This window comes from Anopheles coustani, chromosome 2 (assembly GCF_943734705.1).
Source record: "Anopheles coustani chromosome 2, idAnoCousDA_361_x.2, whole genome shotgun sequence".
NCBI classification, from domain to species: domain Eukaryota; kingdom Metazoa; phylum Arthropoda; class Insecta; order Diptera; family Culicidae; genus Anopheles; species Anopheles coustani.
Window position 1 is genome coordinate 37,823,435 of NC_071289.1, and position 20,910 is coordinate 37,844,344.

The 20,910-nt window shown below is 45.2% G+C and overlaps 1 protein-coding gene across 1 annotated transcript in view; it reads left to right on the plus strand.

Moving 5' to 3' along the window:
* LOC131264356 (neuronal cell adhesion molecule-like) overlaps positions 1 to 20,910 on the plus strand; it is a 205,102-nt gene that overhangs the window by 85,693 nt on the left and 98,499 nt on the right. Inside the window, exons 2-4 of the mRNA XM_058266660.1 lie at positions 11,631 to 11,850; positions 17,857 to 18,114; positions 18,208 to 18,404. Of these exons, the coding sequence (XP_058122643.1) occupies positions 11,631 to 11,850; positions 17,857 to 18,114; positions 18,208 to 18,404 (675 nt within the window). The remainder of the gene's footprint in view (positions 1 to 11,630; positions 11,851 to 17,856; positions 18,115 to 18,207; positions 18,405 to 20,910) is intronic.

Here is a 20,910-nt window from a genome sequence, read left to right on the forward strand (position 1 = left end):
TCCACAAACCCACCTAATCCCACCGCCGAGAACCCCACCGTTGCTGTTCCGTTGCGCACGCGATCGTGATTGCATTCGCAGCTTCTGCGGAAAAACTCACCACCCCATCTCAGTGATGCTTGCAGCGGAAACAACCGCACAAATGCAGCAAAAAAAAATAATGCTGCGGAATGTAACTCAAGAAAAACAATCTGCTTCCTGAACCGCCTCCGTCTCTCCCGGCTGCTGCATGCACCATTTTCTCTGCCGCATTTGTGTGATTCGAATCGGAAAGCGGCGAAAACTACCGCCCGTGGAAATGTAGAGAGGCTCGGGCCTTGTGCAGTGGCTGCAACGGAGCAGTGCATCATAATATTTTTAACAGTAGTTTATCCCGGTGCTTCCCGGGATCAGCCTTCTCTCGGGATGGGTGGTGTGCCTTCCAGCGTCGGGCGGTTTTTCCGCGTGTTTTCTTCAAACGCGCCCGGAATAACATTTCTCACGAGGCAAAGCCCGGGGCGCACCGCGGGTTCGCTTCCGTTCCGATGCCGGTTCATCTCTGCATCAAAACATTCACACACACACTAGCACACGCCCACTTACACACTAAAGACTTGCCACGCCAGCGGAGTGCGAAACGAGATCCTGTCGGGAAATCTAGTTAGCTTCCGCCGGTCGCCGCTGCACCGACGGCTGCCTTCTCCCGGACGTGGCTGCGAACGTGCGCAATTTGTACCGCCTCGTTCCCATTTGTCTAATTTTGCCTGCATATTTTATTCATTACCATCTCTCACCTCGTTCGCGCACGACGACGAACCATTCCCCGCCTGGCGGAGGTTGCCTTTTCTTTCCGTTCCGTGGCGGAACAGAGCGGGCGGAAAAATCCTTCCGTGCGAAAACACCATCCGCGTCGCGCTGGGGGTTGAGGCGGTGGAAAAACCCCAAAGAGCAAAGTGGCCACTTTTGGACGAGGGCAGCGTCGTGCCCCCGCCTGTGCTGTAAGTATGAAAAATTACGGAAAAGTGATACCAAACGGAATTAAATTCAATTGCGCACGGGCATCCTTGCAGGCATCACTGTAGGTGAAGCGAATTTGCCTTCGTCCTTCGGTGGCCGACATTTCCGGTAGGAATTGAGCTCCCGGGTGTGTGTGTGTGTGTGTGTGTGCGTAACAGAGGGCACCCGGCTTAGCTTTTGCGAGCGGAAAATTAGCACCGGGAGGATTACTGATTGTCATGAATTATGACCGTGGCGTGCAGCGTGTGCATCTTGGCCAGACCAGGTCTCCGCTGCGAAGGCGAAGATGTCCTAATTAAATTATCTCCAGTGCCACCCTTCAAGCCATCTTTCAACCTCCGTCCGTGGCGTCCGAACGACGTTGCGGCAGATGAAACTGGGCTTAACTTTGTACTAGTTGAATAACAAATTATGAGAGAAAATTTCAAAATTTCAGTTACCTTGACTGAAATGAAAACATTGAGGTTATTTTATTGCAACAAAGCGTTTTGATCTTCCTTTCCTGTCTTCAGTAAATCCGACATTGTCGTAAACTGTAAACCAACCTGAAAGCCTTAAGAACTCCTCACCTAACGTTCGTACATTATGTTCCGAAACGGTGAGTTACTTAAAAGTATCTTCGTCTCATTCAAATGGGCAAACCCTTGGTAACCCATTCCCGGCAAGAAGAAAGACAAACAAAATAAGATTATGGCACCGTCAACTCTGCATTGCCAGCAAACGCCAACTCACTGGCAGGATTTGGCTCCGAAAGGCAAACTTCGAACTCCACTAAGCCCGTCGGCGGAAGGAAACCGAAATTCATTCCCGAAGCTGGCAGTATCCTTCCCACTTTCCCGCGTCGGTCTGTTTGCGCTGAAGTGAATCGCCAAACAATCGAACGGCCATACATACATTGCCGCGCTTACCTTGGGCTCGGCCGGGACATGGTTCGAGCCTTTTTCCGTGTCATTTCCTGCGGGCAAAAGCGGCACAGCCCGCACGCGCATGGCTCGAACGGAAGGGCCGGAAAGCGATTCTCGCTGCACAGGTTCTGCGAGGCACATGCAAAGAAAATAAAGTAAATCAAATCGCACCACATCGGCTTCGGGCTGATTCGATGCGGCCCGGGCGAAAGGATGTAAGAACGCAAACTTCTCCCACCAGAGAATCCTACGCATCCGTCCTGGCTTTCAGGAGTTCGTCAGAGGTTCGGCCTCCAAGCTGGAACCGGAAAACGTTTGACGAACTCTTTTTTCCCATTCTTTTGGAAGGCTAAATTTGTTTGTGTTTTCTTCAATTAACTTATAATCGAGTTTAGCTTCCTGCGTATGGGAATGGGCCCCGGCAGAGTGCGGTGTTTGCGTTTCCTTGCGCCGTGGCAACACTTGGTCAACATTCAACAGCAGTGTCAATATTTGGAGCCGAATGGAAGTTCTTCCTATTTTCGCTCTGCGATTTGTGGTGCCCTTTCGTCGAGAGGCGCCTAAGCCTCGGACGGCATGCACGGGATAAGATAAGAACGGATAGGTGGGCGTATGGATTTCATTAAACGTTAAATTTCTGATGCTGCCCACACAAACGAAAAATCGTGGAAGCGAGTAGTCAATTAAATGCTTGAAAAGCCGAAATCATAGCTTCAAAAATCTTAACAAACAGACAACCATCGTTGCTAGAAATACGCGAATGATAAACCTCGTTTCCGGTTAGTTTGCAGATGAGATACTTCACTTCGCAGGGCAATAAGTACACTTTAAACCAGTGGAACTGATTTTTTGACTCATTCCTCAACTACTTGCATATACATCGTTCTGCTTCTGTTGACATTTACTCTCACAGTGTATGGATAACAATGTCATTCACTTTAATGTTGTTTTTTAAAACACTACATTTAGAGATTTAAAAAACGAACAATTGTCGTTAAGTGAGTTTAAAACCGTCAACCTGTTTAAATTTCTCCCAATCGATGTATTCACTTTCATGTTATCACCATTTTTCCTGCAGGTATTCTCAATGTGGTTCTGCACTTCACTGTTTCTATATTTGTTTAAGTTGCTTAATATGTTCAAAACATACTCAAACGGATTAATTTAATTTAACGTTCACTGTTGCAGACGTTCGAAATGATCAGCCATTTACAAGAAGCTCTTTTAAACTCATAGTGCTCAGTATTCTTGTTATGTTATGTTTTTGTTATTAAATTTTAACATCTTATCCTACAACAAAAGTTTAAATTAAAATAACAACAATCGATATGTCTTAGACATTGCAATGTTAAGCGCAATTGTTATTTAAGAAGTAAAAGAAATTGAGTGAATTTTGAATCTAAACTTAATTTACCATTTTACCAACCAATAAAGTCAATTTAGGCTACGTAATGCTGTAGAAACTGAACGTTTTGTAGCTGAATACAAATTAACAGCCAAAACTTGCAACAAATCCTAAACCTACTCGTGTCCCATGGGTTTTAAGGTTTCCTTTCAACACTCCATTATTAGCTATCGAAAGTAAAAGTCAACCACTCGAGGCAGTTACGGCAAATTGTCCGACTGCGTTTATCGTGCACGTGTCTGGTCGCTCGCAAATGGTTGTTATTTCGCAGATCTGCCCTACCGACCAATCCCGACCAACATCTCGCCCTCTTTGCGGGTTCGCCAATTGCCCCCGAACACACACATACACACACACACACACGATCTCAACGTCCTACAAATTCCGGCAAAAGTGTCATTTTGAGATCTGATGAAGCGACAAATTAGCTGCGCAGCTTTCGGTGGCGGATGGGAGGAAAGCAAAGTGTTTCGGAGCCCCCGGCGGTTGTCGGAAAAGTGTGTCCCGTCCCCTGGCGAGCCGGGTGAGAGGGGTGGGAAAGTATACCTTTTCGCCAGATCCAAACGTCAGCCAGCCCGGGGTACTTAGGTGTTCGCAACGGTTCACTGCGTCTGACACCGCCTCCGCAGCTGGAACTGTCAAAACAATTGGACTCGTGTCGGATAGGGAGAGTATGTGTGAAAAGCCACCCCACCATTCCTCCCTCCACCACCCCCGAGGACGCACGGGGCTCTGGTCGTGATGGGCGGCGTCGGTGGTATCCCTTTTGTCCGCCTGAATGCTCGCAGGTGCGACACACTGATGCCGGTGGCACTCTCTTGGCCTTGGATTTTGCCGTGCTTAACGAAATGTTTTCTCCCCGGATGCCGGATGCCAGCGAACGGTGGGGGGAGGGTTGGCTTTGAAAAGCATAAGCTGTCGCGATTTCAATTTTCCTCAAAATCGAAAGCAACTTCTTCTTGCGCTGGGAGCGCACGGTGGTGACTCGTCAATCCGGATTCAGCATATAAATGAGCCCACACAAGACCTCCAACCCCCGACGGAGGGAGGGGAGGAGGCCAAACTGCTGGCCCAGAATTTCAATTTCTTACCGAGGGCGGCCGCAAAGTTTTGATCGATTTCGAGGGCAGAAAGAAAGTTTCGATACAAATCTCATTTTCTTCGCTCCCTTACTCGAGCCGAAAAGCGACCACTTTGGTTTTGCTCGGTTGAAAGCCACCGACCTAGGTGGCCCGGGTCCCGGGCCCCGGGTTTTTGTGCCTCTGCAAAAGTTTATAATTTCTTTCCGAATCCGTTTAGTGTATTATCCATCAAACGGAGTCGGCGGCCGTATCTCCGATGGCATTTCGGGAGGGCGTTCCCAATGTCGAGAACTTCTGCCACTGACCGGGATTAGATCGGGAAATTGGCTTCCACTTTACCCGGCGCTCTTTTTTCCCTTTCCTCCTCTTCGGCTTTTGTCTTGGTGTGGCCACACACAGTGTCGAAGGTTCTGCTGACGCGGGCCTCGTTGAAAGGCTAAATCTAATCAATGACATTCCTGCTGAGACGCACGTAAACATGATGTCCTTTTGCGGCCAGCAAACTGGGCCACCAATCCACTAACCCCGGTTTGTGGTTTGGGTGAGCGAAAAGAAAAACGGAAGAAGGAAATCGTGTCACGGTGTTGTATGTGTGTGAAGGCAGAAGTGCAGCCTTCCGAAAACAGACAATCATACACCGGGCCAGCAGCATCCGGCAATGCGAGCGGTTGTGATTTGTGCGGAAAATGAAAGAAACCTATCGAGTGGGAAAAAGGAAGAAGAAAACCGGGGATCCTAGCAAAGGGGGGGTACCGCCGTGCGGGAAAACTACACGCCCGGAAAACTACCGAAGGCACGAGTCGAATGAAATCAGATGAACTTTTCCGGTCAAACCGTTCGCTTTTTGTCCACCCCTTTTTCGTCCGAGTTCTTCTCTGTACCTTTTGCCAATGTTTCCCCCCCCCCCCCCTCCCCCTCCTTTTTTTCTTTTCGTGTTTTTGAGGGTTTCGTTTTTGTTGCGCAAGCTAACTCCATATCACTCGCTCGATCTGACACTGAATCCGATCCTTGCGAGGATAAATCGCCTACCGACGACGAAAGCCCACGTCCACGTACCGTGTTCATCTCAATCCCGTCTCTTCTCCCGGAGACAGAATTTTTTGTTCCCCCTCCCAAACCCGACCCGGACTAGTGCTCGGGGAAAGAAAATAGAGGCCGTTTGGTAAATTGACTTATCATTTCCAGCATCGCATCGTCTGATCTGCGCGGCTGATTGCATTTGTTCGGGAGGGCGCTGGGTTGGGACGGCGGTGGAAAGTCAAACAAACAGCATTGTTTTGCAGAAATTGCTGTTTGGCTCAAGGTGAAAAACAATTTCGTCGGCTCGGTTCGGAACCTTCGAGTGCGGTCCGGGTTTCTGCCGGCTCTGATTCTACTCGATCCACTTTTTCCGAAGGATGCATAACGAAGAACATCAACACAAACGCCCAACATCCCAACCAGTATCTCCAGCCATACGGATTGCTTTCTGGTGGAAAAAGTTCGGGAAAACAGTTCTAGTTTCGTTGAAATTGTTTTACCTTTGTGGAAAAGTCAATATTTACTTGACCCGTTCGAGCCAAGTGAAAATGTTCCTGCCCATCCATCCGGGCTCGCAAAACTATAATAATAATGTGTAGTCCAATGAAAACATATTCGATAAAAGAAAAGGAAAAACTCGTGTGGGCACGAACGTAAATGATATGTTTTGTAGCATGGAAATAACACAACACTACACAACTCATGTCGAAGAAAATGAACTATGTCCCATTTGCTGCGTTCCGGCGTTGATAATTTTCCCTCTGGTGTTTCCGCCCAAGAACGAAGCGTTCGTGAACGCTGTTTGCAATACATTGGTCCATACATTGGCGAAGAACATTATTTTTTCCACCCCCTCCCACCGCCCTCCGTTGTACCGCAAAGCTGAAAACGATATGAGCGTTGGGAAATTTTATTAAATTTCACCAAACACGGCCCGATCGGCATGCGGTTGCGCTTTTCCTGCTCTTGTTCCGAAGCGGGAAAAACATGGGACACGCTTTTCGGAAAGTTCCCCTCCTCCCATCACCGACTCCATAAGCCTTGCTCTTGACGATGAGTCACCGGAAAAGGAGACAACCGTCAAGCGGTTCTCGCTGGCCACAAACGACGACATCATCTCACCACTTTCTCTCGATATCATTCACTTTTGGAACCTTTTACATTTTAATTTATGACAATCTGCGAAAACCCCCTAATGTGTGTGTGTGTGTTTGTGTGTTGCCAGCGGGAGCAAAAGGGCACGAATGTTCGCTCGAAACACAGCAAACGACACGTCTCAAGTCGCTTGCCTGTAAGCGTTAACCTGGTCTGTCTTTTCTGCTTGTTTTTATCCCATCCAGTGGAATGATTGCACATGTATCATAAACTTTTCAGTTTCAACAATTGTTGAACTCGTTTTTACAATCCATTTCGGCTGAAACAACAAACCGGTAAGCGTTTACACAAGGATATGGTTAGAAAAAGCATAAAGTCCGGTGGAAGCATAAAGTAGTTCGATCTAGAAGCGGAGCTGGAAGTTAGTTTCTTAGCTGTCTCTCGAACTACAACCGTCCCGATCTAGCTTTCCAGATTGCGCCGGTCTCGTAAAAAGGGAACATAAAATAAATATCTTGCAAAATAAGATGGCCCCGCGCGCTTGCTCCAGTTTGTTGGGGGGCAAGTATCGTTACACTCACCGGTTCACCGGTTGTGCTTATGCTGGCGATACGACGCGGTTTGATGTAACCCCGCATAGTTCATAAGTCTTTCCGCGCGCCATATGTGTGTGTCTTCGGCAAGCTTGTCCACGCCACGAAAGCAAAAGATAAACTGGCACGGAAAAAAAAACACGACAAGTCAGCCAACTCAAGAGGAGCCACAAAGCACGAAGAAGAAGGTAAACTGGATTAAAGCTGGGCAAAGATTACCGCCCGGCGCTAACCTCTGTGTGACATCTGGACTTCTTCGCTCCGCTCGAGTTTAGTTCGTTTTTTTTTCTTTTCGTTAGGTCACCGTTTTTCCTTTTCTTTTTTTCAATTATTATTTCACTCGACCCCCCGTCGATACAACCCTTTTCTTTCCGCACCTTTTCTTTCCCTCCCCTTCCTCACGGATAGCCTGTTGCATCCTGGCGACGACGCATTGCCCCACTAGCGTCACGATACTTCCGCGCGGAAAAGTTCGTGCCGTTGCTAAACAGTTTCCATTCCGTTTCGCTGCTTTCTCGCAACCACTTTTTAATCTGCCCCCCACTGATGGCTGGGCGCCGCCTCATGGGGCGGAGGGAGTTTCGTTTCCGCGCTGATTTCTGGTCCTTGTTACGTTCTTTTTTTTTTTGTTTCTTTTTGTTGCTTTGCTCTCCGTGTTTTTTAGTTTGCTTGCCTTTTGCGGTCCCGTGCGCCAAAGTGTACACAACTTCACCATGATTAACGATTTGTGCTTAATTTTAATAACTGCACAGCTTTGCGCGAGCTTTACCCGGCCGCCGCCAACGCTGCAACGGATGAAACGGATAAACTATTGCTATTTATTTTATTTATTATCTTCAGACAATTTGTTGCGTCCACACAGATACAAAAGCCGCCCCATTAAACGTGCGGATGGTTGTGGTTTGGCGAAATATTCTTTCCTCGCAATTTTCCCCGGGCGTCGCATGTTCCCGCCACGTTGTTTTTTTTTCCTCCTCTCTGTCGCTTTCTTTTTATTTATGTCCTTTTCGTGTTTACTCTCTGACGAAATATGATGTTGCGCGTCTGTGGGGTTGGGATTTTCCGCCACGGTACGTTTTCCCTTGCACTCAGCGATCGTCCCGTGCTTCCGTTTCCGTGTGTTTGTGTGTGGGGATCATTGAATGGGCCATTGCATTCTTAATGATTTTATTTGATTGTGCTTATTATTTTCGTTGCAATCACGATGAATGTGTTTAATGAATGTTTAATGCTGGATCACTTGGTTATTAACTTTTTTTTTCAATCTGTAGTCATTTTATAGCCAATTCTTTCGAATTAATTTCTTTTTCGCCGAAAGGCATGGCCATTTTCTGCCCGTCAACATATATACGTTTTTTTTGGTTAGTTTGATAGGTTAATCTTTGGACAATTTATTCGATTTCAACTTAAAGGATATGAGTCGTGATTGTTTGATTCCAGATTAAACTTGAATGTTTTACTTTCTCGATACCAGGAATACTGTTGAACATGTTAAATTTTGAGAAAATTGTTTTGATTATTTCCAATTAAATATGTCCATATCGCAATGCGATTTTTTTTTAAATCGTTTCCATGAACATATGAAATTGAATTGGCATTGGGAAGTCGTTTTCCTCCGAACTGATTAATTCATTTCGCTGGAAGGTACGGTTTTACCGTGAGGTTACAAGAGTACTTTGAGATGAATCAGTGCTGCAAACAAAAACATGACGGTATGCATCAACATTGTTCACGTTTCATGCTTCAATCGTCCGTGTCATGCTTGAAACCGCGTGGTCCGACATACTGACAACCAGAATCCGCACCGACGGTGGTGTCAACGGGAACGAAAAGCGTGCAGAGGACTCATCCACTCGCTTCCGGCCATTCCCGGTTCTGGGCACTGAAGTTTACACGCAAACGGGTTACGCTGTAAATTTCTCCGCGTTGCTGCAAACGAGCTCTAGAACCCGCCATCAGCAACGCCAAGGTAACCCGACCATCGTCCCCGTTGTCGTTTGGTCAAACTCTTTTTTGTGTGTAAAGAAAACGCGACAAGCGTTACCGTTTCCCGAAGCCAACCCAAAAATCCTGGCGAACGCAACCGCATCGAAGCCAAAACTAAGCACCAGACTAGTTTAGCCCACTGGACCGGACCGTCCCACAGTAGTCATCAAAGCGAAAATTTACGCGACACGAACAAAAAGGAGCAAAAACATGCAACCCCCGCTGGTGATGTTTGGCGAGTGCCGATTCCCGATTCCTGGTGGCTACACTCTGTGCAGTGAAAACCGCTAGGACGATGACGGCTTGTGTTGGGCCGGAACTTGCCATCCCGGTGGCATCTGGAAGGTGGAGAGAAATTTTGCGGATTGGATTTTATTTATGAATCAGCTCGGAATCAGTCACCGGCCAGCGGACCGCGAAGGTCGGCCGTGCATGCTGGACGATAATGAATTTCGCGGTTCAATAAACAGACATGAATCTTGGAACGCAAACAGACTGCAGCTGAAATCGGCTTTGAGCGATGCTTTCACAGTGGCTTAGAATTACGTTTCAATCGTTTTTACTTAATACTACAACTACTAATAACTAATTTACCTATGATAAGTGACTTCCTATGAATCTGCACTACAATTGTTATTACAAGTGACATTCATTATTGCACTTGTCTTGTATAGGAAATAGGTAAATCAGTTAAGTTTTAGGTTTAGGTAAATGTTATCAAATTTGTGTTAGCTAAAATGTTATTAAATTTGATTTTGCTAACGTGTTTTTTTTCTCATTTTTCCCCACTATACGGATTTTTATGCCCTTCAAATATTCACAACGGCAACTCCAACGATATTTAAAAATACTGAACAAAACTCACTGTGAATTCGTTAGGACTATGTTATGAATGATGTCAATCAATTAATTATTAATACAAAATTAGTCATTTACTACTACTACTACTACTATTACATCGTTTGCAACCGAATTTATATCCAAGAAACCAAGATACAAGGAATGAATCCCCAATGAACTTTTAACAGTATAAAAAAGACACAACTTTTAAAAATGTGATTATTTTACTTTTTATTTTAGTTATCCTTTATGCCTGTGATTCAAACTTCCTCTTACGTCCCTAATGTATCCACCGTATTTCGACACTTGCACAACTGCATGCAGATAAAACCACGGTTTACGGCCAAAGTTTATCACTCAACAACATAATCGCAAACGCATTACACAGCGGACGTACTACAGTTTTTAATACCTTCGCAAAATTCGTCCCCGAAAATGTGTTAATTCGAGATGATCTGCGCGCGCCCGCGTTAAACCGACAAAACACCGAAAATAAAAAAAAAAAAAAAACCGTCCGTCACAAAATCGTTCCCGTTTCGAATCGCCGAAGTTCATATACAAATGTGCCCATTGTACAAGTGGCCGTATTTTATTACGGCTCATTTTGTTCCACCCCAACGCCTAGCTCTCTTCGGCGCGCGCTGCAGCCATAAAGGAAACAAACGGCGCTCGTTAAAAGACGACGAGTAACCGTCAACGATAAAGTTGTGACAATTTGCGTAAAGCGCTTTTTCCCACACACACTTTTTTTTTGTCATCCGAACGATCATTACAAAAACAGTACACGCGGACGGAGGGAGGGAGGGGGCTAGTCCTCGCTTGACCAGGAGGAAACGAACCGGTCCCGAACTCCTACATTCCCGGCACCGGTTCGCCTCCACGCAAATTGGCCCGGGTAAAGTGTCCGGAGAAAAATATCCTCCAACTCCAACCTTCGGCATCAAACTGGCCCCCCGGACTTTGTTTCTAATGGCCAACCCATAAAGCGCACTGTAGCCAGCCAGCCCCGGTATTCGGAGCCGCCAGCTCCGATGGTCCAGCTTCATTCGTAGAAATCGCGGTGGGCGCGAAAGTTCACTCCAAACAGCACTTTGTCGGTAATGGGGGCCGTCGAATGGTTGCTGCCTTGTTTCTCGAGCATATTTCAAAACATCAAACAACACGAATAAAATCAACTGGAAAATCGCACAACGCGGGTTCCACTTTTCCACCCATTTGTGCTACGACGGTTCGATGCGATGCGTTGCGGCTTTTCTAGCTCAACTTTTCCGCGCAACAGTCAAATTGGTAGGATTTGTCGATGCCGTCCCTGGTTTGACGGTTCGTTCGTTCGGTAACGGTAATATTAATCATGCATTTTATTGTGGGCAGTCGATTCCACACCGTTTGCCTAATGTACGTACAACGACGTACGCTCTAAAAGCTTCGTCCATTAGATGCGCGACAATAAATCAATAAAGTGGAAACGTTTTTCAGATGCATCACGGCGCGTTCTAACGCAGGGCTGGCTTATCCAGCGAGCTCTAAATTGTAGTGTTAATTATGCTTTCCCCGGCATGCGCGGGGGGAAGGGCGACGTGATAAAACCCGGTCAGCGGTCTCGTCCCATTAGAACGTATTTTTATAACACCCACCACCACATCTTCGCCCGATGTCTGATGTCAAGTTTTCTTCTCTTTTCCTTTTCTCTCCCCCGTTTCTCTTCTAGCGGTGGCATTCTCCGTGACGGTTTCGACGCTCATCACGCTCGCCAGCATCGCGGCCGCGGACGAGATTCGCGACACGCGCGAGGGCGAAACGGTGACGCTGAAGTGCCGATTCAGCGAACAGTCGGCAGCCAGCGATTTTTCCTACTACTGGGCACGTTCGACGGGAAACAAATTCGACAATGTTGCCATCAAGAATGTCCAGCTCAACACGAACTACAGGTAAGTTTGGGTGTGTTTGGGTGGGTGGGATGTGTGAAGTACGCATCGAATTTTCCCTCACCCCGGCTTTGTGTATTTGTGTGTGTATGTGTCTGCTCGGTGCCAATCAGCTTCGCCCATCGCTGGTTCCGGTTTAATATTCCGGATGTGGCCGAGTCGGAAATGCACATATTTATTTCACGCGCCAGGGCGGCCACGGCGAAGGAACCACAGAAAAGGGGGGAAGGATGGCCAGGTGAGAGGGGCTCGCGTTGTGGTGGTGAGAATTTTCAGCAAATAAACGAACCATCACGAATCCATTATTCGCGGCGTTCGAGCGGCTAACCGCCCGCGCAACGGTGTACGCCGTTGATAAGCTTCGGCCATTCGGCGGGACCGACTCGACCGACCCGCGTTCAGGAAAACGTGCGAAAGCGATTCCCCGATGGAAATGAGAAAGAAAAAAAAACAGGACGCTGGAAAACTGCAGCGACATCGTGTGGGGATCCCACGATTATCATGCACAGCACCTTACTTGCCGCTGGACGTTCTGCATCCAAACTGATAGGAAAGCAGCTTCCCTAAAAGCGGAATCACGTTCAATATTTTCGGAAAATGACAACACCACTGCACAAGGTTTTTTCTCAAATCGTTATGTGCCAGCGTAGTGTTTTCGTTCTACGCCCAAGGCATCGTTGGGTCGTGTGTTTAAATATTGATTTTTAATTCTGCATCCGGTGAAAAGTCTGGTCCAGGCAGACTGTTCAGATAAGTACCAAAACCATAAGCATTATCAAAATCATTCGAATGTTTTCCAATCGTACATAAAATACATTTGTATTCCATATTTCTATTGGCGTAATTATTTAAACCTGGACAAATATATAACAGGAGTAGGGTGTAGTATGAAAATGACCTAAAAGGCGTCAGCTTGTTAAGCTAAATAAAATCAAATGTTTCGCAAGAATCTCATTTAGGCACAGTTTGCGTTTCATAAAAGGGGTTTATCGTTTCCTCCAAACACAAATCCTTTTCAATATCAACTTCCAACCATTACATTTTATATTTTTTCAACAAAATTACGGATGAAGTTGTTTCTAATGTAAACTAATCAATACATTATTTTTCTTCGCTTGTCTATTCTATTTGTTCGATCAATTGAAGATTGTGGCTCTAAACAGAATCGATAAGGAATCGGTTTTACCAATGACTACCGTATTAGATGCTTGAAATTGTAATGTATTAACTATTCTGACCTTAAATCAGCGGTTTACAATGACCGTTTAGATACCCAATTCCAGATTGTATACAATTTGAAAGAAAATTTTAAAATAATTACAAAATTCTAATATCAGTTTTTTGATGAAACTAAAATGTGACATATTTTCTAATATTGAGATTACCATAGTTAACAGGATAAATGATTTCATGTTTTTTTAATAATCAGCTCCTTGTAATGGTCGTATTATTACTATTGTTTCGGACTAGAGAATATAAAAGTTATGAACATATTTTTTAAAAATTATTTTCTTAACAAAATAGGAGGATAGACACTCTCTGGAATTACTCATTGCCAGCTACTTGTTATTTCAGAAGCTAGACGGATTTCAACGAAAATTTGTTGACCTTTCTACAGCACCCCAAGGCCATCCATTATTTTCTTAACGTTTTGAAGGTTGTGGGCTGCGAGAAAAAGAAAATCAACTCCGTTCCAACATGGCGACCACCGTGGTTGCGCGATCAGATTGGTTAAAAAGTGTCAAATAACTGATAAAATGTGCACCAACAACGGGGTTTATTATTATTTCACCCCTCCAGTTAAGCAAACCGCAGCATAAAGACCACGGTAATGAATATTAAACATTTTTGGCGCCGAAGCGCCACAGTTCGGTGAAAAACACGGTCTGCATAGGAGCGTGAAAGGAGCGTTAAACGAGATTGCATCTGCGAATCATAGTGGGAGTGGCAGGATAAATATTCGAACGGGTCGAGCTGGTGGAAGGGGGGGTAGCAGGGTTCGTGGAAAACAACAGTCACACGGTCGGAAAACAAACCACCAAAACCAACAGGAGGCAACCTCTGACGAGTTTCCAAAAAAAAAAAAGGATCAAAGCAATGCATTTCGTGCGCTGACTCTAACTCTACGTCGCGCGGAAAAACTGTTGCCAGCTGAGTTTCACGAGCTGCACGTTTATTTTGCAGCCGATGTCTGCCATCATTTTCCTAGCGAAAACCGGTCTTTTTTCCAACCGACCGCGCTCTGGACGACAAGAAAATTGGAAAGGATGCAATAGTTTTGCGAATAACTTTTGGTGTTACTTCTATACCTAGGAACATTTAAAACGACAAAAGTGATGAAATGGTTCCAGCTTTGGTAAGCACCTGGGAAAATTTTACCTTTTTATTCCTAATACAAGGTTTTGTTATTCAGTTTGATCGACTGCTGGCCCTCATTAGGCTATGATTCAATGTTCTCTTCATCTAATCGGGAGCCGAACAAAGAGATACTTCAATCATATTATAACTTTCATCATTTGAGGCTATCAGTATCACACACATACACACCCGCTCTCTCTCTCTCTCCCTCTCTCTTGTTCGTACATCAAATCGGCCCTACCGTTCCCTTCTACCGCCTGTGTAAACATACCCATCAAAACATTCCCAAACTCCCAGATGTATGTTACAATCGCTCCGCTCGCCCAATCCACTCCAAAACCGTCGTCCTGCGTCCAGCAAAGGTGTAAAAGTTTTCCGCAAACTTCGTCATCATGCTGCTTGCTCGGCGGAACATCACTAGCGCTAGTGCCGGGACGCAACCGCATCCGAAACCACAGTCGTCGTCCTTATGAGGCTTTCGATTTGTCCTGTTTGTCCTTTGAACTTTTTTACCGCCTGCTGGTTCCGAGAAGCTTTTATGCTATTTGTCAAATAAGCAATATAGAGCGATGCGAGGGCACTTCACCGTTTGAACAAGAGGCAGCAAAAAGGTTAGGGGCAGGGCTTTAGAGGGAGGGCGGCGGTGGTCGGCCGGTTGAGTTGATTTGGTAGAAGCATTGCTCCATTTCCCGGCGCTGGCAGTTTCCGACTGGTTTTTTTTTTAAAAAGATCCTTTTCTGTTGCCATTTTTCTACTCCATTGCGCACGTTATACTTTGACTATCCCGCCATTATAACATCTCGGAAACTGAAGTAAATAATACCGTAGTGGAATAACATCTCGCCTGAATGGGTCGGAATTGATTAATCAAAATGATGAATATCCTTTTCATTTCACATACCAGATCAACCAGAACATAATCAAACAAAGTCTAAAACGCCATTCTAATGGCATTAAGTAAACAATTCGATTACGAAATACGATTTGTGGTTGACGAATTGTAAGTTCTGCGGTTGGTATTTCCGTCGATTGCGCAACATGAGCAGTGCTCCGTTTTTAAATATTTTTTTAAAAATTTCCTCCCCACTTACTAATTTATCGCCAATTCCTTGAACGGAACGGAAGCGTCTTCACCCGGTTAAGCCTTTGACCTTTGAAAACAACCTAAAATAATATTTGAGGCACAAGAAAACAACAGTCACAGCGGGAAAAGGGCCGGCAAAAACCATACATTTCGAAAAACCGGGGAAAGTTCACCATTATATCGCGACAAAGCTGGCGCCCTGCCAGTGTTTTTCACCACTTTGTTGTTTCAAAGTTCGCCGTCCAGCGCTCAACCGGTACGGAACAAGCCAGAAGAAACCTGGAGCAGGCCCGAAAATAGGAAAAGAAAAGTAATGCTCGCCCAACATAATTATCCCAAGAATAACAACTCCTCCGGCCTGGACAGAACGCCGAGGGTTCGGCCGAGTGGCTCGTTGCACTGGCAAACGAGCCAGTGCCGTTTCGGGGCAGCTTGTTCTACGGATCAGTTTGGTTGTTTATGCTTCAGCTGTCGCCCTCAGCAAGTCCTCCTAACCAAACTTTCCATCAACAGGGCGCTTCATCAGCGATTACTCGTTTTATTTGGGCGCGGGGGGTTTTTTTTGTTGTTGCTTCCTTTTGTTTTACCTCGCAAAAGTTTAGGAGACCTCCATTTTTCCCGCCGCACGCCACCAACGTTCTACCAGAGAAAATCGGAAGTTTTGGTGCCGGGGGAGGGAGGCACTAACGACCGGGCGACACCCAGCGCGATCGGAGGGAGGGCCGTTAAATGTGTTACGCAAAAATATCACCGTCCGAATGGCGGCAGCGGAAAGGCACCCGAATCGTAAATCATTGCATCGTTTCGCATTGTAGGTGGCGTGTGGCATGATTTATTTTATGATTGCTTTATTTCTTCTAAATTTTTTCCATTCATTCCGCGCGGAAGGTGGGACGCTGGCATTTCCGTACGGATTTCTGCCAAAGCCTCCGTGGCTTAGGCTAATTCTTTGTTTCATAATTTTACGATGGCCACATTAACGATGGTTTTGGACAAGCTTTTTTCTTATTGTTATGAGCCTCGTTGCCCCAATGGTTTGAATGCAAGGTCTCGTGAGTACTAAACTAAAACACGGTTTACAGAGGAACTTTTAAAGGTGTAATCATTACGTTTTACTTCCTGTACAAAATGTATAATTTGGAAAGTTGTTTGCTCAAGCCATTAGTAAGGTAACCAAAGGTCCTTATTGAACAAAGAAGGAATAGTATTATTTTAATATCCAATAAAACTATCAAAAGCTACTGGTAATAAAATATTGTTTTAATAGCTCAAGTCGTTTTGTTGTTTTCCCAGAAAGGTTCATGCGTGCTGATTGTTTCAAAATTTGGCAGCATTATGGAACACTGCATAGCAAATGCACCGTACATATCTTCTGTTGTACTGTTGTTCTGTTTCAATGCACTCGAACTACCTCCACTATCGTACTGTTACTATTTTGCCTGTCTAAACCGTGACGCGAAACTGTGTAAATCTTCCTACATCCAACGAGTACCAACCAATCCCATTGTATTTGCAACGAATGTTTGACTGGAACACATCGCAGACAACTCCTCGTTGTGGTTCCTATTTTTCCTCGTTGTTATGTCTATACTCGGCTGCGCTACATTGCATACACCGCACGCACGATGTAAAATGTTTAGTGGTTGAGTTGGAAAATCGTGGCTCAGCAATGCATTGGCGATTTCGGACATTGTTGGAAGCAAAACAAAATACCTTTTGCGCGTACGATCGAGCTATTTGCAGACGGTTGGATGATTGGTGGCATTTATCGACGTCAGAAATAGGTGCCTCGATATTCGAGAAAAGGGAGCGGACGTTGTTGTTGCTGCCTTCCCGTTAGAATATGTACGAAACACCTGAAATGTTGATACATATTGCAAAATGCGTTTTGTCCAAAAAAGATGTTGAAGAACCCTCGCATACGCGTGTGTGATTGAGTAGATGATATCAGAGGAATTCGTTTAATAGATTCGAATCAGTCTATAAATTCTACTTCATTAATTTTTCCAAAAATCATTTTTTTACAAATATTGTTGATTTGAACTGTACTTTAGAACAAACATAACTAGTTCATTAATCATAAATTTGATAATAAATAACTTTTAAGTTCATAGGTTAAAATGTAAACAAATTAATTTTCATGTTTACATTCGAATTTCTGCTTTCATGTACGACTGATGAAATCTGGTCCATTCAGTTTTCCAAATATTCACGTCTTCTAATGGAGCACGTGCGCATTTTCCTGAGGTTGCACCGAAGCGGTTTATTTCTAATTTCTCCGTGACCTGAAAAAGCGTGACCTGAAAATATTTAGTCTACATCCGTGATACCAAACGGAACGAACCGCTGTGTTGTGGTTCGTATGCATTTATTTTCAAGCAACGATAAACAATCGCTGCTGGGGCTAGTTGTAAGTTTGTTGACGACCCGGGCCCCTTCTTCTACCCGGGGATGTTTATGGCCGCCTACCGTGAACCATTATCTGACGTATTGGATAAATCCCGGAATCTGCTGCGTGCATCCGACTTAATGTTTTCGTTCTCTGTTGTTCTATTCCATTTACCCAGAATTGACTTCCGGCCAGAGCAAGGCATCTACGATCTGACGATCGTGAACACGTCATACGGTCGGGATAATGGCCGCTTCGAATGCCGGGTGAAAGCGAGCGGAACCGGTGCAGACGTGCATCAGGAGTACTACAATCTGACCGTTCTGACGCCACCGCAGCCGCCGTTCGTGGAGCCCGTCGAGCTGCGGGCCACCGAGGATGAAAAGTTCGACCTCACTTGCAGCAGCATCGGGGGATCGCCGGATCCAGTCATCACGTAAGTTTTTATTTTTTTGCGGAGGAAAATTTACCAACCCAGTTTCTATATATCACTGTTGACAACCCTACGATACTTTTCCATCCCTTCCAGCTGGTACCGGGTGGGTTCGGAGAAACCCTTCAAGGCAACCATCACCAAGGGCGGCTCGAAGGATCTGCGGACCTCGAGCACCTTGTCGATAGTGCCTCGGCGGGAGGACGATGGAGCCAAGTTCCGGTGTGTTGTGTGGAACCGTGCCATGGCGGAGAAGGACAAGCTGGAAACGACCGTCACCCTGTCCGTAAACTGTAAGTACTACAATTTGTAAACTCTTATAAACTTATGTTCTCAAATTCTGGCTGCCTGTCATCTCTCGATTGACATGTTCTAAAGCATTTAAAAAAGAAAACAAATATATTTCCCTTTGATAATATGATGAAAGCTTTGTCACAAATCAACTTCCTTTGGATCTATAATATAATTTTTAGAACCTCTCAATTATCATTTAAAAGAATAGTAAAATTTGTTCGGAGTTTAAAAATCTATTATTCAATTCAATTCAACTTAATTTTCTTATTTTTTTTTTCTTAACAAGGTTAATTTTCCTGTTGCTCATTCCTCATTTCCAGCATTTAAAGTTAGCTTCTTCTTCATACTCAGGAAAATGATAGTCTTAAGGTTATTTGACAAACAAACTGCCCACGGCAACAGCCGTACTTCTGGACGAACACTAATGTTCTGCCTGTCAGCATCTCGGCGTCTGAGAACAAAGTTTTCTTTCGTAGAAATCTATGCGGCCTAATTTTCCATTGGCGTCAAAATCAACAAACCGCTCACTGAAAATCAATATCTCGGACTCCCCGGGACCAATTAGCTAGCTCGTGAAAAGAAAACGACTTTCCGGGACTAGCTCATGAAAACGAATCATTTGCTCCGGTGGAGAAGAAATCAATAATTAATTAAACGTGACCAATGGATGCAAGAAATGGATAAACTACTTTCGTCGAATGGCCAATGATTTGCGAAACAAACACACGCACGCACACGATACAAAAAAAAACCACAACACAAAACAATTATGGATTCTCATATTAATGAGTTCCGGGAGGAAGCTCATAAAACTTCCGCCATCATACAAAGGACCTTTTCTATATTTGGCAAATCGATCTCTTCTCGCACGCTCAGCATGTAGCACTGTCATTTATCTAGATGTAGTGGAAACTGAACCACCTCAAGCCCCCGTGCGGAACTGCGTGCGGCCGGCGGGGAGCCGGGGGGAAAATTGGATCTGTTTTGTGTCCCTTTGCTTCCGTCGCTTTCTGCGTCCCGTCAAAATTTACCCCTGGCGGGCTCCCCAAGCGCCTCCTTTGGTTCATATGTTTTCCGCACCGTGATCAATCTTTCGAATGAATGGATGAAGCTGCGTTTAGGGCGTGATAAAAAAACACATGCTCGCACACACTCGCACACACAAACACACGGGAAGAAAGCGAGTCAGCAGGAAAATTACCTACAAACATTCACGTATTCGCTATCAAACAACCAGGCCGCTCCATTTCGACTGCCACCCCGACGCACATTGAATCCAATCAACGAATGGATATTTATATATATGAAGGAGGGTTTATCATAAAAGCGTATTTATTATCATTTCCCACTTAGGGCCGCCAATGGTTATCGATCTTCCCGCGTCGAATTGATGGAATACGTGTTCTCCCTGTATTTTTGGGACCGCAGTACCGACTGTTACACGTTCCTTGCTGACGGAACACTTTCCTGTCTCACCTGTCAGGCCAGGCCGGGTGTAAGGAAGTTTGTGTGGATTTAACGGGAAGATAAAAAGAAATCCTCACACCACGGCGCTATCAAGCTATTCGTTCGAAAGTGGGGGCTCTAGAATTAAATGCGCTTCAACCTAGGCACACGCCTCGAACGATTTTCTCCTGTATCGTTCTTGTTATCCTCATTCCAGTGTACCTTCTAAGGACTTGATAAAGTGACCCGGAGTGGTGGAGAACATTTAAATCGGGAAACACACACTCACTCGCGAATATAGACATCCTCAAACTGCGTGTTTTCGTGGGCACATCTTCAATAAAAGAAACACGAAGGAAATAATAAACGATACCCGGAAGGATTCACCCCACGGGCCGTGCTATTGAAAGCGAGAGCGTCAGATAAAAGTGAAATAGAGTTTAGATAAGCGTCTGGTTCAGTCGATGGAAATTGTCAACGCGGAGAAAAAAAAAGGAAACTCTGTTCTGCTTCTGTTTTACTCCGAGCCCAGGATAGAAGCGGCCTTCGGAAGCTTATGCGTGGTATATTTATAATAGTAATTTGCGTGGTTTATGGACTTCTGACCGACTCCGGGCTAGTGGACTTTATGGTGATTCAGGTAGGCCCCTCGTCGTGACCATTTTGTCCATTTTTGCAGCGCGCAAAGATGTGTTCGTTCCCGCGGAGTAAAAGGAAATCCCGAAAATATCACTCAGCACGTAATCCAGGTTGGGGAAGAACTCCCTAGACCTCTATCTGAGATATCACTGGAACTGGCGCGCAACGGTGTGTCCTCTGCGTATCTCGATGCTACTTAATTGAATCGCCTACTTTTATGGTTCATATATATGGCTCGAAAATGTCATTCCGAAGCACAAACTGATAACTTCTGGGAATCGCACAGCGATCCTTCCCGGTCGTATCCATCTCGATAAGAATTCCTTCAGTGAGACGCTCTTTTGTCCTCCGTAGAGATTTGAATCTAACCTTTTGGCAACCGTCACAAAGAATTGTTGCCGCCTTTTGCTCGATGGTGAG